General features: G+C 37.9%; 1 protein-coding gene across 1 annotated transcript in view; it reads left to right on the forward strand.

Annotated features, from left to right (window-relative positions):
* GRIK1 (glutamate ionotropic receptor kainate type subunit 1) overlaps window positions 1-26,310 on the forward strand; it is a 378,577-nt gene that overhangs the window by 327,709 nt on the left and 24,558 nt on the right. Inside the window, 5 exon segments of the mRNA XM_044913681.1 lie at window positions 1,179-1,292; window positions 3,110-3,313; window positions 3,961-4,184; window positions 10,243-10,361; window positions 14,669-14,886. Of these exon segments, the coding sequence (XP_044769616.1) occupies window positions 1,179-1,292; window positions 3,110-3,313; window positions 3,961-4,184; window positions 10,243-10,361; window positions 14,669-14,886 (879 nt within the window).

The raw sequence follows: 26,310 nt of genomic DNA on the forward strand, positions 1-26,310 counted from the left end.
TGTCTGTGTAGCTCTTAACAATTACCAACACTTTCATGTACATCTTCTCATTTGGTCTTCTCAATATCCAGATGACATATGTTACAGTTAGAGAACCGAAGCTCAGAAAGGTCACCAGCTCGCCCAAGGTCACACAGCCATTAGCTTTGCCTGGCTCTGAAACATGTCTGCATTCTGTTTGTCTCACCAGGCTGGCAATAAATGCTTGCAGAAGGCTTTAGCTAAATAGCTCGGTTCCCTGAGGCTTTTCTCCTAGGTTCCTCCAAAAGCTAAACAAATCAGTGTACTTCTTTAGAACCTACTAATCCAGGAGTAACTTGGCCACTGGAAAAAACTGTGGGTCATTAATTTTTTTTTATTATGTTATGTTAATCACCATACATTACATCATCAGTTTTTGATGTAGTGTTCCATGGTCATTAATTTTTAAAAGAGCATTGAGTTTCACTGACTAGTAATCACCATGGGTGGTTCTGTGATCGATCAATGAGGAATAAAAATGAATACCCTCACTGAAGGAGTTCATAGTCAAGTGCACAGACATAACAAGTAAACACAAGAGTAACAGGCACCCCTGCCCGGCACTGACTCCTCCATGAAGACAGAATCAGTCTACTGTTCATCCACACTTCTTTTTCTTCCATTTATTTTTTTCCCTTTTAGATGGCCCATCTCTCCATCATCCACCTTACTCCTTTCATCTCATTCCTTATAAATTTTAGACACCAATGGTACCACTTTGGCAATTTAAGGTTTGTATGACTAAAATGTAAGCTCCACTAGGGAAGAAAGTTTTGTCTGTTTTGTCCATTGCTATGTCCTCCAGTGCCTAGAACAAAGCATGGCACAGAATAGGTGCTCAACACATACATATTGGAAGAAAAATCAGATACTCATTTAAGAATTCTGAATTTAAAGAACAGGAAACTTAATAAAGTAATAAACAAAAAGACCTCTCCCCACTCTATCCCAAATGGCACTAATTTTTCCTGTTCCATGTGCACACTCATTCCTTCATTGTTCATTTCCCCACAGTGAGTAGCTTCAGTGTGATGCCCTGGTGTCGTCTCCCCAGACTCTAAGCTTTTATGTCCATTCCTGGTATAGAAGGGGCCTCTCTTTAATGTAAATGGGGTCACTGACAGCAAGCAGCCTCTGATGTATTGTGTTCTGTGTAGATTGGGATTTGGAACTCAAACAGTGGGCTTAACATGACCGATGGCAACAAAGACAGGTCCAACAATGTCACTGATTCACTGGCCAACCGGACACTCATCGTCACCACCATTTTGGTAAGTTGACTGAGTGGAAGTCAGGGTGTTTTATCCAGACTCCTGCCCTAGATTTTGAAGAATTCTTCAGATATCTTTTTCATGCCAACAATTTTGTCTGCAAATGTCAATTTTTAATCAGGACGCTAAAAACTTATGTTTGTATGTACCTACAATTGCACTGAATTAGACGCTTCCAGTAATGTTCTGCACATCTCCCACCTTCAATCCTTTCTCAGCTCTGCCCTGCTGCACTCTCTGGCCCCACTCAGCTAGTCTCCCTTGCTCTCTGGCTGCTGGTTGGTTTCAACCAAGTAGAGACTCTGGCAAGAGACCAAGGAAGTAGGGAAAGAGAAGTAAGAACGTTTCTTCCCCTGCCTCCAGCGGTTTTCTCAGAACGTCTATCTCTCATAACCACAGCTCCTATTCTGTCAATGACCCTGCTTCCAGACCTCTGCTGTCCTGGATTCCAGGAGCACTCTTTCCTCCTGCCTGCCTTAACCCTAAGTGATACAAGCTTCCTGATCTGTTGGTCCCTGGATGTTTATACCCCACCATTTCTCCCACTCCATCCCTATTGGCTCCCTTTGCCTTGCTCACACCTCTGTAAATAACCCCTTTACTAAGAGGCTTTTCAAAAGCCCAGGTAAGGGTACTTCCTGCTTCCTATTAGAACCTGATCATACCCTGATCCAGTCATTGTACATCCACAGGCTGTTCATCTTTTCTCTTTTCCAGCCCTAACCCAAAGAGTAAAGGACAAGAGAGGCCACCTCTGAAATCTTCACTTTCAGACATTCTTGCTTTATTTGATTCAGTCTATAATGTTAGACCAATTTATTTCTGAAACCGTTAACTTCTGAGAATTGTTCTTCCATAATAAAAATGGTTTTGTTTTTCTGGTGACTACTTTCTCAGCAACTATCTCATGAAAATGTAGAATTTTGTATTTCTATCAGTTTGTTTGAAGATAAGCCTAAATGGGTCTTAAATGTCTGGGGGAGAATGTATAATGAGAAGTAAAAGGACGTATCAGTAATGTAGGAACTATTATAATGTTATAAAATAAATTTTCATTTAGCCAAATGAGAATAAGGTGAAAGATACGTGGCAGTAAGGAAATGTCCATTAGTCATAGAATAGGGGATTTATTATGTAAGTGTATAAGCAAAGAATTACCAAATATAAGATTTGAGGTGAGTTCAGATAAGAAAATGGAACTGCTAATATAAGAAGACATATAAATAGTCTTTGAACAAGATACCCTGAAGGAATCCAACCAAAATATGTAGATAAAAGTGAAGAGTGAAACTGAGATGACATTTAACTGAGAGATGAGGAAATGAGAATATTTAGTAGATAGGAAGTTTGAAGAGCAAGAAGATGTATTTGCTGATTTAAATCTCCTTTTTGTTAGTAGGCAAAGTTCTTATGTAAAAGGCAGGAAGGAGGGGTTCATGAAAAGGAAGTCTGGGTGTGGAGACAGATGAAGGCCAGACGCCCAGACATCTGGTCCTTCATTGCTGGACCTCAAGTTCAAATGTGACTCTGTCTCTATCATGGTATTTACACACAGCCCTGCCCTCAGCAGTGGAGAAAAACATTCTCATTCACACTAAAGAGGAAGAGAAACTAATATGGGAAATGTTCTGTATTGGTAGAAGGTATAGGGAAAATGAGTTTAGGGAAGGCAGGAAGGTGAGCGACTAACTTCCTTACTCTGAAATCTTAACAATCACTTTCAAATATTTTATGTCTTCCAACTGTGGATGGAGCTTGTATAAGGAAATTCTGCCTTCATTATAACAGGGTTTTCATATTTGGTTTGTTTCAAATAGGAAGAACCCTATGTGATGTACAGGAAATCTGATAAGCCCTTATATGGAAATGACAGATTTGAAGGGTATTGCCTGGATCTGTTGAAGGAATTGTCAAACATCTTGGGTTTCATTTATGATGTCAAACTCGTCCCTGATGGCAAATATGGAGCCCAGAATGACAAAGGAGAGTGGAATGGAATGGTCAAAGAACTTATAGATCATGTAAGCAAAAATACATCTTTTATATATGGGTTTTAAGTGTCTGACAAAATGCATAGTAAGAAGTAAAAGAGAAAAAATGAGTCAGGGTCAGAAGAAATGTTACATTTTTTTTTAATCCTAATAATGGTTTAAGAAGTAGGAGAAAACAACAAGGAAATGGAGTTTGCTTACATAGAAGGGCAAGTAAGGACACAAACTGAGAACAAAAATTTATGGGTCCATCCATCATGCTGAAGAATAAACCTGAGTGATTCTTAAATTCAATAAAGAATTCTACAGTTTGCAGCTCAGAGCAAAGTCTCATCTTGGCAGCTGACTTTATGACCAAGTGGCTCCTTCCTTGCTTTGCTCATATGTCCTTTTTAAACACACCCCCCTGCAGTTTTTTCCTCCATTTAGTTCCAGGATGTATATATGTCTGTCTGTTTGTATTTCATACCTTCTTGTTTCTCTTTGCTAATAAATACTATTTCATAAGCACAAGTATGTAAATTAACTGTTTTTATACTAGAGCCAAGCATTACAGAAGCTTCTTGCATGAGAAACATTTGGAATTGAGAAACATAGATCGGGAGGAGCCAGGAAAGTCCAGACATTTGCTGGGAAGTGAGGCAACTAAGACAATGATTTTTAACTTGCTTTTGCAGAAGGCTGACCTGGCAGTGGCTCCTCTTACCATTACCTATGTTCGGGAGAAAGTCATTGACTTCTCCAAGCCCTTCATGACACTGGGCATCAGCATTCTCTACAGGAAGCCCAATGGTACCAATCCAGGAGTCTTCTCCTTCCTCAATCCCCTGTCTCCTGACATTTGGATGTATGTGCTCTTAGCCTGCTTAGGAGTCAGTTGTGTACTCTTTGTGATTGCAAGGTAAGTTCGAGAACTACTGAATTTACAACAACAGATCTAGGTCAGTCTCAGATTAATACGTATGCTCTAGACTAGGTAACATAGGTTAAGAACTTTAAAATGTTATTCTAATTTTGCCTGGTGCTCTATTCTGTCAAGTTCTTCCCCAAAAAGTCACGATTTGAATGAATATATTCTAATTTTTTTAAGGTACTTTTAAAAGACAACAAGAAGATAATTTTTATATTAATTTAATTTTCACAGTACTTAAGGCAGCATAAAATATTTATTTACCTATCTTCTCTGAATTATATTACAACAAAGCAACAGCTCAGCTAATAAATCTAAAACGTTTCAACAGGAAGAGTAAAATGGTATCCATATACTTGACACTTGGAATATTCCATTACTCAAAACAGAAAAAAAGTTAGCTAGGAATTATTGTAGTAAATAAGAAACCCTGGGGTGAAACAAGAAACAAAGAAAAATACTTTGAAAATTTGATAAAATTTATTTTTAAAAACTTTAGAGAGTAAAAGAGCATTCTAGAAATAACTATGAAAAGAAAGATTACTAACATGTAGAGTCTAAAGGCATGAAATATTTATGCTATCATTGATGATTCAGCTTAGGTTTTATTTTCTGAGATAACTCTATATTTAACCATCCCACTTTACACAATTCATCAAAGGATTTTTATACCTTTCAGTAGATTATATTTTCTAAATTCCTTTGATGTTGAATTTGAAACACAGCTATTTTATCTTTCTGTTGGCTTAAACATTTGATATCCCTAGATAGAACATGTAAAAAAGTAATTGCTTTTGTATGTACCCCACTAGTTTTCAATCTTTTTCATCTTTCCACAAAACTCAGTGAACTTTTCCCCCTGATCAATTTTTGTTTTCCCTCCAGTAATTTCTATGAGAAATATTTCTTCATGCCAGGGCTCTGTCATTTTCCACTCTCTGGTTTTGATTAATGCCAGGTAACTCTTTCCCTGGCATAATTATAAAGCAAGCTTGGGAAAATAACCTAGGCTAGGAAGTCTTAAAGATCCATGAGGCACACACATACAGTCAAACTGAATGAACGTGTGTGCTCACATGTGGGCATACATTCAATATGAAATAAATGTTTTCTCCATACCTCACACCTTATAAAGTGTATCATTATCAGATCCAAATTTTGGCCAAGTATTAAGCTACTTTTAAATAATGACCAAAGCTCTCTTTTTATAAGTCCTACCACAGAAGATAATATATTAGTGTGTATGTGTATGTGTATTAATGTGTATGTGTAGTGATATTGTGCTTTGATACTTTAGTGCTCTAAATCAGTGGTTCTCAACTAGGAGGGATTTTATCTTTCAGGTAACATTTGTCCATGTTCTAAAAACATTTTTTTGGTTATCACAACTGAGGGTGGAAAATGCTACTGCTATAAAGTGGGTAGAGCTCATGGATGCCACTAAACATCCTACAGTATGCAGACAGTTCCCAACAACAAAGAGTTACTTCAAAATGTCAATAGCACCACGTCTGAGAGATCATGTTTTAAATAATGAAAGAAGATGTTGCTTTGGGTATCAAATTTTAAAAGATAAGTTGCTCACCTTTGGAGGTGCATTTCTTATTACTGGTTAGTGAGTGAAATTAATACTGCCCTAGGATGGCTATTTAATAAATGACCACTTGATGAACACTCTATAGTGAATAAGAAATTTTGCATTGACTTGTTCCATTACTCTGTTCTGGGGCCCACATCTGTTGGGTGATATTGGAGACAGTAGAGCAATCCAAGCAGCAGAGGGAAGTAGGTTTCCTTATCCCCCTGTCTGCTGCTCTGTCTAGGCGGTGATGCTGAGGAGTAGAATAGGCAAGACAATGCTGATAACCAAATATGTTATTTATCATACTGATTTGATCAAAGCCAATGGGAGACAAAACATGTCAACAGCATCCAGAAGTTCTTACAAGTGTACAGGCTGAAAGTACCCCTTTACACCTGACCCCAACTCCGCCTTTAAATTGCCTTATTTTTGTCATCAGAATCGTGTGACATTCAGTCATTTTCTCCTCCTTATTTTGACTGTTTCTCTATCAGCTCTCAGTGACCCAGAACCCTATATTTTCTGACTTCATTCTATTTCTATTAAGAAAGCAGCCCCCAATCAATACTACCCACTCAATATTCCTATTCACCAACAGCACCATTTATAAACCAGCTCTTTATTTAGCTTATTCTCCTTGTCGCCTCTTCTCACTGCCTTTCCTCTCATTCTGGGTCTTGGAAAAGTGGAATTGCTGTGCATCGAGTGCGCACTTGCAAACAGCATGGTGGTGGAACGTGGAAAAAAAACTCCCTGCAGTACACAGGTGCACCATCATGGGGATCTTACTTTCAACTACATTCATCTCTACACCCTTGAATCCATTCCTACTTCTACTTCATAAAGCCCCTAAATATATTTTGGAGATGATTCCCAAAGACAAAATCCTTGTTGAATAGATGTGCCAATTCACTTTTACTTCCCACCATCATAGCTTGAGACCATGAACTTGGTCACTCTGCACCAAGAAGCTAAGATGTGAAATGGCTTTCTGTTACCACCTTAGTGGTTTGCCTTCAGAGTTAGTGAAGTAGAAATAAAAAAGTTAATCTCATAATCATCGTTAGCTCTAGAGAGCCTTTTGAATTTGTGTTCTGAAGTATATCCTTTTATGTCCTTTTAAAGGGGAAAAAAAATAAAGCCCATCACTGCATTTAGGCTAATGTTCTCACTAGATAGATGTTTAAAAATCATTTGCTAACCTGAATTGAATTCATAAAGCTAGACCAACTAAGGAAAACTATATAAACATTTAAGTTACTATGACTTGTTTAGTTATGATGCTACAAATGTGCATGTCAGGGTTTTTGTTTTGTGGTTAACATTTTTTAAATTACTTTTTGAAAAACATTTAACCCCAAGGAATTATGTCCATCATGAACACACAGTTTAAATAAACCAAATATCCAGGTATCACATCTGCTTACATTTTATGATTTATGTTTGTCTTATTAAAAATGAACATTTTTAAGTTGGCATTTAGCAAAAAAAAAAAAATCAAGAAACCCTTTGACTGTAACTCTGAAGTTATCATACAAACCCAACAGTTATATCACAAGCTCAAATAGAGCTCTGTCCTTTAAAAGATGAACAGATCTCCCTCTCCTCGATGCAGCCCAATATCCATTCTCAGCCATAAAAAGAATCCCTTAATTAGAGATCTTCAGCCGGAAGATTGTTTTACATCTCCCATTCAAGTAAAAGCTTGGTATATATAAACATAAACCCAAAATGAACCTTTACTTTTCAACATAATGCTACTCTTTTAGATGCAAATTTTGACACCGATTGTAAGCACATTTGTCCCTTTCTCTGTCGTTTTACTAAAGATCAGTATCAATTGGGAATAGCAGCCTCAGAATACCATGAGTGTAGGTCATATATTCATTTTCCCGCAGCTTCCTGATGCTGACACTGCTGTCACACTGGCTATCTCTAAGCAGGCATTGGGCATTTCAAGCTGAGATATCTACATCCAGGCAACAGGTAGATCTATTGCTTTACGAAAACCCAGTGTGTTACAGCACAGCATCCTACTGACACTTAATATCCCTCAGTCCAATGCAAATCACTCAGAATCCTGGAGAGAAAGAACCTAAAATATCTTTGCCGTGCAGGCAGAATCATATTGCTGTTTAGACAGTTTTCCTTTTTGCCTTGGAAAAATTAGATTAATTGTTCACTTAGAAATGCAAAGTATGAAACACTGACACAAGACCAAAAGCAGCATTTCAAAGAGGAAAGTGATGAGCTCACTGATCAGAGCATAGATGAGGAAGAAGTACCTGAATATCAGGGGGGTTAGCGGTTGCCCGGTTTTATGGTCTGTTGAGAAAAACTCCTTTGAGTGCATAAACTCCTAATTTATTGCAATTAATATTTTAAAATTATTGTACAAGTGACAATGATATTATTTAAGTAATGGCATCTTTACTGTGCCTAATGTTTCAATTAGTGGGTTCATTAATATTGGTATTTGTTTCTTCAGCTCAGCAAACTACTATGGTTAGAAGAGTGTATAAATTCAAAATTTAATTATAGTGTTGAAACAGTAATTAAAATGTATTGGCATGGCATTGTCAACTGCAGCTATATTCATAAGCTTCACAGGACCCTGCACTGTGCGCCCTGCAGCTGTGGAGTAATGAGTTGGGTACCATCACTGTGGGGTAAACTCTGAGGCTATTATCTCTGTACCCCTAAGACTTGATGAGGAGACACTGTACACTTTGCAGAAGGTGTTCAGGGGGGTTTAGGGAATGGTTTTTCATTAAGAGAAACTGTCTGCCCAGTTCCTTGCGCACGATTCACAGTGTGCCCTGCCTTTCGCTGTAGATAATGTATTCACCTTAATCCCGGTTCTCCCCACTGTGTCAGCAACCTGCTATTGTTTACCGCTGAAACCTTACGGCTGGAGAGAATTCTGTATGTTCCCATCGGTTTTATGGGGTTTTAACATTACTCTAACGCTCCTGCTTCCATTAAAAAAACCCAATGGCAAATGGCAAAGCTTCCAGGGCTAGGAACTACAACATTTTAAATCATTTCCAGATCACTTTGCAGAGCCTCTGCTAATGTCTATTTGGGGAAATAAGTGCCCCTTGGCAAGATAGCCCTACAAAATAACCACAGAGCGGGCAACTCCTTGGGCTACCGAAGTCAGACAGATGTTTAGAAAACAGAGAAAGAACCAAAAGAATATCCAGTTCCCCGGATTTTTCTTTTCACCCATCCCAGAGATATCTGGATTCCCTCTTGTTTACTAATAAGGAAACTGAGGCCAGACAGGTTAAGCGACTTGTTCAAGATCAACTTCCTAACTCACTAGGGCTGCTGATCAAGTGACTGCAGTCCATCATTCTATACATAAATTAAAAACAAATCAAAAGGGAATTTTGAATGTAAAACTCCCCAGTGAAACATGCTATGGAGTTAACACTGATGAACCCCTACCCCTATCCCTGGGGCAGGATACTTCTAAGTTTAAACTGCAAGTCTTCAGGGGTGCCTGGCTGGCTCAGTCGCTAGAGCATGTGACTCTTGATCTCAGGGTCTTGAGTTCAAACCCCATGTTGGGCGTGGAGCCTACTTAAAATATATATATATACTTCATCTCTTCATTTATTTATTTTTTTTAAGATTTTATTTATTATTTGACAGAGAGAGAGATAGCAAGAGCAGGAACACAAGCAGGGGGAGTGAGAGAGGGAGAAGCAGCCTTCCCGCGGAGCAGGGAGCCCAACGCGGGGCTCGATCCCAGGACCCTGAGATCATGACTTGAGCCGAAGGCAGACGCTTAATGACTGAGTCACACAGGCGCCCCCATCTCTTCATTTAAAGATTATGATTTTTCTTTCCATATATGTAGTATACTAAAAAAAACTGAATATAACCCAAATCTAGACCTTCTTTCTGTTCACTAATTTTTTTGCCCTTGCAGTTCCTTTGATGCATTATGAATCACTAAGCCACATCTTTCTTTTAGGCATCTGTCCATAGATGTCCCTTGACGGCAAGTCACCCCTCTTAACTTTGTGTCCCCAAGCATCTAGCAACACAGTATCTTGACACTGTATTTAGTATGTAACTTGTGTATGTAGCTGTCATTGCTTCTTGGTGGGGTAAATACTTTGGATGAGTGAACCTTTCTTTACAGTCCAACTAGCAGTTCAGTAATATGAAAATGAATAAAAACTCAGAAGAATTCAGTAGACATAGGTCAGAGAAGTACAATTCCCAGCCAACTAAAGCACGTTGCCTAGAAATAAGAAGTTTGGTAAAGATAATGTCTCACGTCTCGTTTGAAACCTTGCCCACCAAAGCTGTAAGTTGATGAATATGGCCGTTACTGTTTTGCTTTGATGCTTTCACCATTAATTGTTGGGTCTTCTGCATTGTTCAGCAGGTTTTGCTGGTGCTGTGTGTATTTATCTGATGTTTACAGACTGTTTCTGTTAACTACTACAGGTTTACACCCTACGAATGGTATAACCCCCACCCATGCAACCCTGACTCAGACGTGGTGGAAAACAATTTTACTTTACTAAATAGTTTCTGGTTTGGAGTTGGAGCTCTCATGCAGCAAGGTACACCGGTTGCCTATCTTTGTCACATGCATCCCACAGTCTGCTGACAGGCTTTGTTGCTGGTAAACTCCACCATAAAGCTAGAGGGTAGGCTGAAAAACGATCTCAGGAATTAAAAAATAGAACCTGACTTCAGAGTCAGTTCTAAAGATAGCAAAGATAAAAATATGACCTGAATGGAACTTCTTGTCTGTATTTCTAAAATAAGACTTCTATGCAGCAATACAAATTTTCCTAGAAGGAAGTAATGGTTAAAATACCTTAAAAATTGTTTACAAATTTGCATAGATGGAACGATCAGACTTTTCCTTTCCAGCCATAACTCCACAAGTCAGGGGTTCTAAAGGAGTGGAATTTGAATCCTTTGAAAATTAAGTTGCCTTACATTTTTCCAGTAGCTGACAGTACCTAAAACAATCACCTAATTACCACTCCGACAAAGCCTACTGGAATTCATCCTCACTTGTAACTTTTTACAATCTCCCTCAGTTGGTAAGCATAGCAACAATAAACTGTAAGGGTGCGGAAATAAAATTCAAACCATAGAAATGTAATATATTTTATATATTTTATATGATATGGGGAATTTTGATTTTGTTGGGGAGGGAGGAGGGAGTCATTTTAACCTTTGGAAGAAATCCAGCTCTTTTGTGGATTTTCCTCAGCTTTGATTCTAGGCATATGGTCTAGAAAAGACATCCCAAGATTAAATGCATTAATTTAAGAAAATCATAAGTCACAGATGCTGTCGTGTTTAGAATAATCTACTCATTTGACAGTACACTGCAAAATAAATTGGCAAAGGAAAATTCAACAAGGAGATATATATATATATATATATTAAATATGTCTGTTACTTGGGGGTGAACCTCAGGCTTCTCATGAGGGAGTTTTTATCATATTACTTGAAATGTTTGTATTCTGTGTTTATAAATGAGAGGGAGAGAGGGAAGTATCAAATATTTGAGAAAAGTGGGTAAATTCTCTCATCAGGCAGTTCAGCAGTTTATGCGGGCACTGCTAAATAGGTATAAACATAGCACCAAATTTACTAGAAATCACTTGCATAAGGTTAGAGGGTAGCACAGAACTGTAAGTCCTGCAGGAAAACCCATTAGAAGCCATATAGTGCTTTACCAGTGCATTTAATTTTTAGGGCATTTGTCTCATGAGCAACAACTATCAAAGAACAAGGAGACAACCCCCCCCACCCCCAAGACACACACACCTTCCCTATAGCTTGTTTGTCTGTACCATTAGAATTGAAAAATATAGGCGTGGGTTTTACAGAGTAGACAGCAAGTCCATTCAGGTACACATGACCATGACTGCCTTGTGTCTTGTGAGTGCACCCAGCTTCTCAAATTCTCTTTCATATTCTGTTTGGAGTTTACCATCATCCACAGCAAACCGTGGGATGCAGTGTCTGCCAGTTACCACTACCTTGGGTACATGACAGTCAGCCCCAACCAGACTCTGCTTGTTTTTCAAGAAGGGTAAAAATACTTGTCAGCTGACCCAAATATTGTCATATACAAATTGATGGTACTGATGACTGTTTAGTGGATCTGTCCTTAGCGTGTGGAATTGGACCAGGTAGCTAACTTCTGTATCAACTGTTGTGCTCTCTCGTTAGCAGAAGCTTGTCACTGTACTCCATTGGAAACCATTGTGTTTCATTTCTTTTTTTAATGTGATGATCAGACTTTCTCTTTTCTACAGAGCGTGAGCAAAGTCTGGATCAGGATTGGCTGTCATGTCTGCCATAAAAGGCTCTAAAGAGACTTCAGCAAGTATTGTCTCTCATCCCAAATATTTTCTAACGATGCTTCACTTGACTTTTATTGCCTACATAACTTCATCCTCTCCAGTTCCGAACTTAGACAAATCATCTCTATTTGCGGAAAGCCGTTTCTAAGTATTTCAATTAACGCTGAAAGTCATGAAAGTCACAGAACCGTGTGAAAATAAAAAACATAGTGAAATGTCAAGAAATCTAATTCTTACCATAGACCAAGGGCTTAAAATGTAATCTGAGTAGATTTCTACTAGTTATTTTTTTTTAGTTTCCAAGACTACATCATTCAAAAGTATATTTATTTTAAAGTATGATAGGTATGAATTTATATTATTTCTGATTACCGGTCAGTGGTCCAGTTTTGCTGTCAAATAATACATAGTTATACAAATAACAAATTACCACCTTCTCTTTTCATGAATGCAACCAAATAACAGAAGGATAAATTTACAGCAGAAAAATCCATACCTATAAGCTAAGAAAATATATCTGTTAACTGTATTACTTATTTCCCATGGCTATTTTATGAAATAAATGGTATTTTAATGATAACTGACTAAAGATCTAAATAATATCACACTGCCAAAAGGCTGCTAGATCAATTAAGTACAAAGATATGAAACAACCTTGGTCATTAAGCACACGGAGACACCCACAGGCACACAAATCCCATTTAACCACAAGATTAAAACAACAGCAACAAACTATCCCACTAAATTCTTGGAGGCAATTTAATGGAAACTATTATAAATCTGTGTAATATTACACACCCAAATTCAAACAAACAAAAGAAGAAAATACAAATTGCAATGAAACTGTTTACCTCATTAAAAGAGAATAAAGCTCCCAGATACCTAAGAGCATTAGGAAAATGTATCTGTTAATTCAAAGCCCAGAAACCCTGCCAACCTTGATCTGCTTATCATGAGCCTTGAGCTGGCTTTGATTTCATGAGCAATATGTGTGTTTATTTATAGATTAAATTTGAGTATAAACTCATTTATCTGTAGATTGGTAACCTCCAATTCCCCACTCCGTCTTGAGCCATTAACTACAGAACTTCAAAACACCCAATCAGAATAGTGAAAGAATCCTTGAAAACAGGTATTTCACCTGCTGTACTTCACCTTTTAGATTTTAAATTTTCCACTTTTTAACTGATCATATAAACTCACCATGCCTCTAAGTTCATGGAGGAAATGCTAAGTACAGAACCCTTGGTGAATTTCAGGCAGGCAGAGTAGCCAAAATCCACCCATGAATCAGTATGATTAGAGTGAGCCCTGCATCCCCGCTTCTGCTCCTTTTAAATTCCACTACTGGGTTCATAGACATCTATAGTTCAGGTTGACCAACAGTTTTGAGCTGGAGAGTTTTCACAAATGCTTACCCTTTGTGTCAGTAAACTTGGTCCATATACCTTTTCTTTTAGAGAGAACGGATCTCTTGGTTAACATGTTACGTGCCTCCCATGTTATCTTTTACAAATAATAAACATCGGATGACATCTAAAAATGTATGTTTACCAGGAAGGGCCCCTTTCCACCTGAGAAATGGCCAGTCTTTGAAGTATAATTAAAAACAAGCACTTTGGGGTCCTGGGTTGCTCAGTTGGTTAAGCATCTGCCTTTAGCTCAGTTCATGATCCCAGAGTCCCAGGATCAAGCTCCACATGGAGCTCCCTGCTCAGCAGGAGTCCTCAGCGGGAGTCTGCTTCTCCCTCTGCCCCTCACCCCACTCTCATGCTCTTATTCTCTCTCTCAAATAAATAGGATCTTTAAAAAAAATTTTTTTTAAATAAAAAAATAAAGGCGAGCACTTTAAAGGACAAAAGCATGCTTTTCAGTGAATATATTCTTCCCAGTCACACAAGAATATACGTTAGAAAAAAATAATTTTGACTTTAAAAGTAACGTAAAAACAATGGAGATTGATTCATCAACTGTCAAGTGTAGCTCTATCCTATTTCATTTGATTGTAAAATGCTAAAGTTTTATTAAAGTACGTTAATCTTTTAAAAGTTTCTCACATTCTTTAATCTTAAACAAAAATAAGTTAGTATTTCAAAGCTTTCATAGTTGTACAAAGACTGATAACATTTTATTTCACACAATAAGATGCATATCAGACAGTTAAATAAAAGCCCCCAAAGTCTTGGGGTTGACTTTTTAACAAAAACAAGCAAACAAATACAAATCTAAGCAATTAAACTAACTCTATAAATTTTAGACATGGAATAACTCAGGGTTAAAAACATTTAATACCACCAAATGTTGATAAATTACATTTTAAGCAATACCTGCAATTAGTGATAAAAGATCATTTAGATTTTCCTCTATTTTCTAAAAAACACTTCTATCTCACCTACATACAAGAAAGTAAGCCCTTAATGGCTTTATAATTTTTATGTCGTAAAAATGCATTATCTCCCTAGACTAGTGTCAAATCATGAGTCTTCCCTCTTCTCTTAACTCTGTTTAACTCTCTTACTCTGGTGATACCATCACAGGATCAGAGCTGATGCCCAAAGCTCTATCGACCAGGATAGTTGGAGGGATATGGTGGTTTTTCACCTTAATCATCATTTCATCCTACACTGCCAATCTGGCCGCCTTCCTGACAGTAGAGAGAATGGAATCCCCCATAGATTCAGCAGATGATCTGGCAAAGCAAACCAAGATAGAATACGGGGCAGTCAGAGATGGATCAACAATGACCTTCTTCAAGGTAAGAAATGGACAATGTATTCTCAAAGGTTATCTCATATTGAGGGGAGAGGAATGTGGAATAAAAGAGTCTCTCCAAAAAAAAAAAAAAAAAAGATGTGGGCAGTTTTTGTTTTGTTTTTTTTTAAATAAAACTTATAATTACACACTCCCATAACAAGGAACCCATGTGCCCTCAGCAGTCAGCATAAAGCAATTTCTTTGCCTCCTCTATCCCTAATTTAGTACACTCAGATCTACAGATCAGTATCTTCTTCCTTTATAATAGAAAAAAAAAAATGCTGTTTTCTGAACATAGCCTAACCAGCCATTAACGAATAACTCATTCATGGAGCCCATAAAATAAAAATTCCTTAATCGGAAATTCCAATAATCAGAATACAGAATACTTGAATATCATTTTTTTGTTCTTTGTGTTCTGTATTTAATGAGATAGAGTAGATAACAAATAAATGTGTTGATACTGGAATTTATTTGGAGATTTAGAACCAAAAAAATACCCCGGGGGGGGGACACCAGTCAAATATTATATCTGTACCAATGAGGACAGTGCCCCCAGGACGGCCTGAAGTTTCCAATAGCCAGGAGTGCCTTCCAAACCACCGAAGGAGAATTAAGTTAGAGTCAATATAGTTTTATTGTCAAGTGCATTTCATTGTTCAAGTCTTTTTCATTACTTACTTAGAGTAGTGCAACTGATTTCTGCCTTGCTTATGGAATAAGCCTTAGTACTTTTATTAGGAAATCCCAGATACAATACCTCCCCTGGGGTAGGAATGGATTTCAATAGATCCAGGGAGTTGTAGAGATAGCAAAAACACCTTAGAGATCATGAAGGTCAGCCCTTCACTTTACTAATGAAGAAAACAAAACCTTTAGAAACTAAATTATCTTTCAAAGTCACAAACTTGATGCTAGACAGGGACTAGTTAGAACCTTCTTTTAGCTGCTCATGTGAAGAAAAGAAAAAGAAAAAGGAAAACAGTCATGCAACCAAAATAAACTCTAAAAACACACCTGTGTCAAGGCTGCATACCTAGCTTACCAAAAATGAAGTTGTCACCCCAAGATTGAGTTGACAAAAACGGGTGAAGAATATTAATTTAGAACCAAAAAAACTATGGGTGGGAAAAAAGGGACGCTTCTTTGTATAACAGGATTGGTTCACCAAAATAGGTACTACCTTTGCAGTAAATTTTATCAATTAACAATAACATTAATAAATACAAATTACTTTGTTTTAAGTTTAAAATTACTCTGTTTTAGGGGCACCTGGGTGGCTCAGTCATTAAGTGTCTGCCTTCAGCTCAGGTCATGATCCCAGTGTCCTGGGATCAAGCCCCGCATCGGGCTCCCTGCTCAGCGGGAAGCCTGCTTCTCCCTCTCCCACTCCCCCTGCTTGGGTTCCCTCTCTCGCCGTGTCTCTCACTGTCAAATAAATAAATAAATAATCTTTAAAAAAATAAATTAAAAAATTTAAAAATTTAATAAAATAAAATTACTCTGTTTTAAAATCCAGGGGGTTATCAAAAATAGAGTAACCTGAAAAGTTAGGATTTGCTTTTCCCCTATGTTAGAAAAAGATGATTTTTAAACATTCTTTTCATTTTAAGAAATATATGTGCTGCCGAAACGAGCACATCATTTTAAGAAATGTATCATTGATTTAGTGAATGTATAAAGTGTGGTGATTGTACCCTAGACAAGTGTTGTTTTAAGGACAAATGACATTAAATATATGGTTATCCAAGTTTATGAAAGCCTGGATTTTTGTGAAATCAATAGTGTGAAGAGACAGAAGTTACCTCAAGCTAGTGATTCATCACGATACTTGTCAGAAACCAGAAAAGTTGGGCGCCTGGGTGGCTCAGTTGGTTAAGCGACTGCCTTCGGCTCAGGTCATGATCCTGGAGTCCCTGGATCGAGTCCCGCATCGGGCTCCCTGCTCGGCAGGGAGTCTGCTTCTCCCTCTGACCCTCCTCCCTCTCATGCTCTCTGTCTCTCATTCTCTCTGTCTCAAATAAATAAATAAAAAATCTTTAAAAAAAAAAAAAGAAAAGAAAGAAAGAAACCAGAAAAGTTACCTACAAGGCATAGAGGACCGAGGGACACTGCCAAAGTAGAATTGGGTATGTCTGAAAAAATATCTGAAATGACTTACCTCTTTTACCAGTATCAAAAAGTTTTAAAGTATTGGGAAGTAGGTAAGTAGAGGCAGAGAAGGATCTACTACAAATATAGAAGAAGGGGAGGCTGCCCATTGCAAAAGTGATGGACCTGACTTTGCCACTGTACAAACAGTCTGCATATTCACAAAGCATCCCTTAGCCTCCTTTTGATCTGTTTCTGCTCACATGCTTCTTGTATATCAAGGGTACCGGTCCCCATTTTTCCAGCAGGATCCATTGCAGTATGTTGGATAGCGCATTTCCCTACAACAGTCATGTGCTACTCTCACAACTTCTGCTCCCTGGGCCTTTTCAGAGAGGGCTCCTGCTTGCTCCTTGGCCCTGAAAATGAGGCACGAATTAAAGTGGTCCCTCAGGTCACCAGGCAAATGATGAGTCAAGAAGTATCTCAGGGATGGTTAAGCGACTGCCTTCGGCTCAGGTCATGATCCTGGAGTCCCGGGATCGAGTCCCACATCGGGCTCCCTGCTTGGCGGGGGGTCTGCTTCTCTTTCTGACCCTCTTCCCTCTCGTGCTCTCTGTCTCTCATTCTCTCTCTCTCAAATAAATAAATAAAATCTTAAAAAAAAAAAAAAAAGAAGTATCTCAGGGAGAAAGAACGTGACAAAAGCACCAACAACAGCAATGACAATAGCAGCTTGCCCAGGACCCTAGCTCATAGCCACACACTCTGTAAATGCTCTACGTATATTATCTCATTTGATCCTAATTAAGACCGGTTGAGGCAAGTACTAATATTACCCCCTTATACAGAAGAAAATGAGGCACAGCTTAGTTAAGTAACCTGCCCCAAATTTACAAAGCTGTCAATGGAAGAGCCAGGGTTCAGCCAAACTTCAGAGAGTGCTACAAGGTAAGCTTCTTGAGGGTAGAGAAATGCTCTGTTTTGTTTGCCATTACATCCCCAGGAGCTAAAACAATGCCTGGCACACAGTAGGCACTCAGAAAACATGTTTTCAAAAAGATGAATTCTATAGAAAGATGGAATTCATCAGAGGAGGGAGGGACAAACAGAAGGAGGTAAACAGGTGTCTTTGTCCATTCGGGCTACGATCATGAGATACCACAGACCCGGTAGCTCATAAAAAAAAAGAGAAATGTGTTTCTCACACTTCGGGGGGCTGGAAGCCTGAGATCAGAGTCTCAGCATGGTCAAGTGAGGGCCCTATTTCAGGTCACAGACTTTTCGTTGTATCCTCACATGGTGGAAGGGGCAAGAGATCTCTCTGGAGCCTTAAGGCACTAATCCCATTTGTAATGGCTCCATCCTTATGACTTAAACATCTCCCAAAGGCCTCACTTCCTAATATTGGCATCTTTGGGGGTTAAAGATTATCATATGGATGTGAGGGGGACACATTCAGACCACGGCAGGAGGGATAATAGAGACCCACACAGGAAGAGACACTGTTGCCATTTTTCTCAATTTACAAGTTAACTTGCAGCCAGGCAACCCTGTTTATCATGAAGGAATTTATTTGCAAAAAGAGAACAAGGACTAAATCCGATTTAGTTTTCCCCTTGAGGGAGGCAAGCTGTCCGAAAGCTTCAGAGGGATACACACTCAGGGTTTTTAAGCTGGATTATTCCACAAGGGAAAGAAACATTCCAGGCTTTCAGCTCTCAGGGTAGTTCTACCTTGAGTCACTGAGTGACAGTAGTTAATGGTCAAAAAACTCAGTCGTGAGCCAGGTCTTCATTATTTCACCTCTGCTGTGCCATCAGGCCTCCCTCCCTTTCTCTCTTAATCAAAGACAATATCCTCTCTTGGGCTGTTGAATGAATAAGGAAAACCCCCTTCACCCAGTCTAACCTAACACGTTCTGACCCATTATTGGGTCATCAGCCATTTGCTCAGACGGGTCTCATCTCCACTCAATCACAAGGAAACTTCTAATAAGAAGCATTTCCTTATCTCACACAGTGTAACTTAAAGTTACACTTTTGTTCCCAGCGGGGAGGGGGGGAAAAATATATATATATATCCCTTTGGCAGCATTCAAATGGTAGAAATCTGTCCCTTTGCTTTCAGGTTGATTCTGAATTGTTTTTACAGCTATGAAATAGGAAGTAGCAAAAAGAAAGGACTATAGAAATTACCAAAATCTGTGAAGACGCAAAATACACTAATCCCTTTATGTGGCCTCTGGGCCACAAGCATTTAGAGAAGTTTCTCTTTGAAAAGTGTAGCCAGAAGTTGCTCACTAAAATTTTAATCAAAATCCATTGGGTCTTTTTCCTTAGACTTTCCTATTTTTGCAGACAGCGCAACCCCAGATTTCAGATTTGGTTTATTTTGTTTTCAACATGAAAAAAAAAGCAAAATTTAATTTTTTAAAGTAGCTTGGGTGAAATTGCACTATCTACCATGTGAATTCAGGTAAGGCTGAGGAAATAAACTGACATTTATTAAGCAAGTGCTGGTCAAAGTACTATGTGTCTGAGACAGGAGAGCCTGAAGCAGTTTTCCTCCACTGAGTCATTTGTACATAGAACAACTATATTGGTCATCAGGGGCTGTAAATTTGCACAAGAGAACTAGGATTAAATCATAAATTCAATTCCATATGCATTCACTAGGCTTTAGATGGACAGCTAGAATTTGATATTGTCTATAAAGAAAGGAACAACTCTAAGTGTTGTGGCCAAGTTCACTCAGTTAATGATGCTTTTTAAACATCAAATTTTCTCAAGGTCATAAGCACTTTGAGTCTTAAAGTCTTAAGCACTGTGGATGACATAATACCCATTTGGTCAAAGGGTGTCAGTTACCACTAGGCCAATTACCAAGACAAGGTTAAAGAGAGGCAAAATATTTTATCAACTGTCCAGGGACTGTTGAAAATGTTTGAGGAAATTCTCCAAATATCAGGGGATCTTTTATTTCTCCTGGTCAGGCTGTCAATTAATAAATGGACTTTTTATTTTAAGTCAGTGTTTTAATATTTCAGAACTTCAAGAGACTTCACTTAGAGAATTTTTCAACAAACTCCCTTTTATTTTCCACTAGGGATAGTACTAATTAATACTATGATATTAACTATATTGGTTTCTCAGCTCTCTGCTGCAGAATTGCTTAGTTCTTTCTACTGTTTCAAAAGCCTGAACAGTAAAGGTTTTCCCTGCCCTCCCAAACCCCTGAGACCACCACCAGCATCTTAGGAAGTACAAAGATCAGTTAGTTCATGGCCAAGCTGTGGACACAACTTGGGTGTAGCTTCCCCAAAGTTGACATGACCCATTTCCTCTTTTATACTCAAGTAAGTTGACAGCAAGGGCAACCAGCTACAGCTTCCCCTTTCATAACGGAGCACTAGTTTTCTATATAATATAAATATATATATTTTTTTCTGTATAGTAAAACACTAGTTTTCTCCATCTCTCATAGGAGGTAAGGAAAGTGTGAAAGTTCTCTTTTTTCTCCTGATGTAATTCTATTAATTACCTTTCAGAATAAATGGAATAGTCCAAACTCTGGTCTCATGATGACAATTTAGCAAGTCACATTTTTTTTCCAATTGAAGAAAGCATTGTCATAAAAAGTCTAAGAACATTTTGAGGCCTGAAAAGAAGGATTTCCCAATGCCCCTTGCAAACCAACCTCTAAACAGGATAACGGTGCTAGTCCATTGTTCAGAGATTGAGGATACCAGCCAGTCTTCTCAGGAGATATACCTAACCCCAGTTGCTGGGATACAACTTAAAACTTACGGTGAAGTGCTTCAGATTGCAGGAGCCAGACAGCATAGCTTCAAATTCTGACTTCACTGCTTATTAGCTACCTAGACCTTGGCAAGTTCTTTAAGCTCCACACCTTGATTTCCTTTTCTGTTTATTGAAGATAATAGCTAACTCATAAGACTATTTTAAAGAATAAATGACTAAATAGGTCTTGTGTTTACAGTACTACTTGGCAAATTGTAAACAATCGGGAAGTCAGATATTAGAATTTTCACCACCAACGTCATCATTAGTACCCACTTACCCCTAGTTATTTGTCCTACTTTTTCAGTCTCTGTGAATTAAAAAACAAACAAACAAACAAAAACCAACAACTCTATGTTGGTCTTTGCTCAACTTTTTACTCTCAGTGATCTCTGGAAGGTGTGTCTTCTGCTGATGGACACAGAAGTCCAGAGGGAGTGCCAGTGCCCAAGATCTCAAAGACCATCAGAGGCTAGGCCAGACCAAAACCTTTGTTTTTGAAAGCTTTCCTAGGTACATACATGGTGTTTGCAGAGGAACCATTTCCAGATGGTAGATAGCCAACCAGATGGTAAGGCTGTCCTTAGACTTCAGCTGAGAAGCAGAGCAAGGTAGTTCAGAAGGATTCATTTCAGTTTATATGTTTTCCAGGCTCTCCAGTCATAGCTCTCATCATAGCACTTGAGATTGGCATTGTAAGAGATAGGAGGGGACAGGTATAAAATTGTGTGCAAAGCTTAAAGACCTGAAGAGCAATGAAGAGACAAGATGCACACAGACCTGTTAAACACAAGGCCGCACGTGATTTAGGAGCATGTCTTGTGCAGACAGGAAGTGGTGTGAACATCAGAAGTCCTCGTGAGCCAGAAGGGTAGAAAATACTCATGTAAGAAATGTTTCTCAGTAGAAGCTTGCCTTGTAACAAATCACTATCCTCTCAGACCCAAGCCAGAGGATTACACAGATTATATCATGATTCAGTCTAAAATGACTTGGATAAAGTAGGTTTAAAAAAATCGTAACAGACTTGTCATTTCTGGCTTTCATGGTCTAGGGACTTTGGACTGGCTGCGGGAATAAGGGACTTTCTGACCTTCATAATCTCCTTCCAGGGAGTGGTTAGGAGCTGTCATCAACCCCAAAAACATTTCAAGGAAGTTACTAAGCACCACACCAATGGAACTGAAGCAATGAGCCATTATAGGGAGACAGGTTCCAGACAGAAATAGTCATATAAGGAAGCACAAAATGAAAGACATTTCTCAAACTTCTCTGCATAAGAAGATATTAGCTTGTGTTTGAAAGATTCAGCTAATTTTACCATCAGTACCCAAAATGCTAAGTCCCCGTATGTTAAAAATGTATTTGTTTGGGAAGAAATCCATGAAGTCAATTAAAGTTAACCTTTTTCAAATCCTGGTATATTGCCTGTAATGGACCAATCTTTAACTCTAGACAGGAGAAAAACATGAAAAATGTTTTAGAAAAGGTGTTTAAATCCCACTGAGGGAATTTTTTAAAGGGAGCATGTGAATTTTTAAAACCTTGGAGATTCTGCAAATGTCATAAGTTTCTATCAATTCAAGATAAGAGCATGATCAACTGCAATGCTCATATTACATACATTTGAAAGACAGAGGCCCTCACTATAAGTATAAATGCTTTCTTCTGAGATCTCCTTTCGAAGGGATTTTTGTAAATTAAATCATATTTTTAAAATTCCATGAGAAAATATTATTTAATGAAATAATATACTTAATTGTGAGTTAAAGAAAATGGTTATTTTAAAGACAAACTATTTACCTCTGATGCATCTGCTTCAAAACTTGCATTTCTGCATAGATGATTTCCAGGTCTTTAGCTGATTTTTAAGATTTATCTTAAATCAGGATTTCTCTAAAGAAAAAGTAACTTGAAGATTTTAAAATGTAACTGTTTTTGGCATTTTATTTGTTCAACATGCATATATTCACCATATTCATAATAGCATTTTTGATAAGATTACAAAGATTAAATATGAATAATTTATCCCCAGTGTGTATGTCTGCATGTGGGGTTATGGATATATGTATAAATAATCATATATAAACATGGATCTATATGTAAGTCTTCAGACATATTTGTCTTAAGCAGAATTGCACAGTTACTCATTCTACTAAGTATTAAGATTATATATCTCCAGTGTAGAAGCTCTATAACCTGGCTGAAGAAATAATGTGATAAATAATGCTTATTTCAGTAAAAATGATATATTAGAGGGATATGTCTATAAAGTGGAGGTTCTATCGGTCTTAAGACATCTTACACTATAGAATTTACACCTGTTTTACATGTTATAGCAGAAACCCTGCAACTGCAAACAACAGAATTATATGAAACATAAAAAACTATTAAAGGAAAAAATAGAAACAATATCCACACTTCCTTCTAAGTTCCAAGTGTCACACTTCTGAAAATACAATCTAATTTTTTGTCTATACAAATGTAAGCTGCCTAAATTATGTATATAGCTCCGTACATTAGATGCCGACTGCAAGAGAAAAATAGCACTGCTACTTACTACAATTATTTCTTTAGAAAATTTAGCTGTTAAAACATTAACCAAACCGTGAGTTTGTTGTTCGGTGTATTGAAACAAATAGCTAATTCCCTGTTGGTTAAGAACACAGAGCCTGGAGCCAGATTGCTGGAATCAAATCCTGGCTTCATCATTTCCTCATGTGGTGTCCCAATTCCTCAAATATAAAAGAGGCATAAAAATCGCATCTTTCTCATATGATCACTGTAAAGATTAAATGAATTAATACACACAAAGCGCTTAGAACAGTGCTTGGCAAACAGTAGACACTGCATGTTCTGGTGATTATTACTATTTTCAATAAGTACTTTTTAACTGAACACAGACACATTGTAAATCATTTCCCAGTGAGTATTTAACTTGCATGCACCATAGGGGGAAAAGGAGAAATAAATGATGGTCATCAAATGGAGATATAGTAACACTCCCTTATAACAGATTTTAAATGAAAATATGCTTAATCTTTGCCAATAGTGTTTCATCAGCAACAGAAGAGCCATATAATCAGGTTTAACTAGGCAAAATGAAATTATCTAAACCTGATGCTCTTGCAATATTTGAAAAAAAAAAAGATAGACGATTTCAGATTTAATAAATGAAACCTTTTCAGTTTTAGGTACTTTTGCTAAGAAGCTCAGAGTACTTTACAAATATTCTAATTAACCTTTGACATATTCATTGAAACAAGAGGCATTCACTGTTTCTGTTTTTTAAATATATATTATTTAAAATGATTTAGCAGGCTGAGACTACAGACGATTTAGAAGCACAAAAATATCTGCCATTCAAACAGTTCCATGTAAGAATTATTAAGATTTGTGTCTTAAAAATGGAAAATCTATTAAAAAGGAATCAATCTAACTACTACCAAAATAGTACTTTTTGACCTAACAAAAAATAAACATTACATAACAGAGCATCACAATGGACAGAACTCAGGAGTAAAGAAGAAAGAGACCCTCATTCTGTGCTGGCTCTTTCACTAACAAAATGTGACCTTCTGTGTGTCTCCAAAGTCAGGACCTGCATAAGAAAAATGAAGGAGTTGGTCCAAAAAGTAGAATGTAGGGGTTGAAGAATCCTTAAGGGAAACTCTTCCAACCATGAAGTTCTTCCTGTAGGTTTCAAAGGTGGAAAATTGTGTCTTAAGATGCTTGAGCCACCTACAGGTATTTCTAACAGTTAAAAAGGTTATTCTGTAGCCACATTTTGGGAGTCTTTCTGTATATCTAAGCTCCTCAGTTTCTCAAATAGTCTATAATTCCAACTGTGGAAAACAATGGAACCCCACAAGAGCAAAATTTCTAAATGATGAAAGAGAACTTTAACTGGAAGCAGAAGGGTTCTATTCTCTGTTCCATTTTGTTTGCCATCATTAAGCCCCAACAAGAATAGCAGGAGGGGGTCAAAGAAATTTAGAATGTTTCCTGTACCTTCCACTTGACCAAGTCCTCTACCAAGTGGTAGTTTTCTTACTGAGAAACAGTTTTGCCCTCAATGCTTCAAAGGAGTCCATGCCAGCTAGACTTCCCCTCCAGCACCACAGGGAGTTCAGGTCAAGAACAACCTTCTACTCTGAGAAGAAAGAAGTAGATATGGTTGAATTAAATCCATGACCTCCAGCTACTCAAACTGTGGTATGAAGAACATGCTAACTCAGCAAACATTGTTTTACCAAGCTGTGATGAGACAAGAAAAGAAATTGAGAGTAGTAATTGAGAATTTTTGTAGTTCATGGATATCGTGGTAGCACCAAGTACATGATCAGTGGATACTTCTCCTTGAGTGTAGATTACTTTGAAGGCTGTTGAGTGCTCTTGGTGAGCCACATGTTATACAAGCTGTATGCTAGTCACATATAGTAAGACCACAGATAGGTCTGCCATGTATTGAGAAATTAGACAATCCCCCACAGCAGATAATTTGAGAACATACCTAATGGGGCTCAATGACAGGCTTGTAGGTTTTGTGTTGAATCTTTTCATCTCCCTCCCTGTCCTTCAAGTCCTTGTCCATTTACCATGAAGGAACCCATCATTTACTTTGTTTTGTCCTCAACTTCCTTAAAATAAAAATCCAGTTTTTTTTAACTATTTACAACATTCATTTTTAATAATAAAAGTTAAATATGATTAAAAATGGATATTTCATGGGATTTTTTTTTAATGTGGAGGCTGACTCTGAGTTTGTGTTAACATGATACAAAATAGCAAACTTCTTCAGGGAATAATACAAGTGGATGAATTTAGGCTATTGTCAAAGGTAGAGCAAATAAGATTAAAATCATTCTCAGGGGCACCTGGGTGGTTCAGTCGTTAAGCGTCTGCCTTCATCTCGGGTCATGCTCCCAGGGTCCTGGGATTGAGCCCCACATCAGGCTCCCTGCTCAGCAGGAAGCCTACTTCTCTTTCTCCCACTCCCCCTGCTTGTGTTCCCTCTTTCTCTGTGTCTCTCTCTGTCAGATAAATAAATAAAATCTTTAAAAAATCAAAAAATAAAATCATTCTCAGGGGAAATTTGGCAATAAGGACGTCCACTTCCCTAAGATCATCATGGTCCAGTGGAAAGAGCATTGAATTGGATATTGGGAGTCCTGGGGTCCAGTATTAGCTTTGATGCTGACTAGTTCTGTGACTTTCCTGAAGTCTCCAAACCTTCTATACCAAAATTTCCTCCTCTGTGAAAACAGCAGTTTGAATGAGTCAATTTCTAAAGTCTCTGACAACTTTAAAATTTCATACGTCTAAGGAAATTATTTTCCCTTAACATAGTTTCCTGAAGGAGGAAAAAATTTTCCCAGCTGTGCATTTACTACCAAAAGACAGACTGACCTCCCCGTATTCCTTCGAGTAGCTCTTTATTACAAATTTAGCATTATCCATCTCACAGAGGTTGAAATCACACAACAAATGAGGCATTGACCCTGATACCAAAAACCATGCCTTTGTCATGG

The sequence above is a fragment of the Neomonachus schauinslandi genome, chromosome 1 (assembly GCF_002201575.2).
Source record: "Neomonachus schauinslandi chromosome 1, ASM220157v2, whole genome shotgun sequence".
NCBI lineage: Eukaryota > Metazoa > Chordata > Mammalia > Carnivora > Phocidae > Neomonachus > Neomonachus schauinslandi.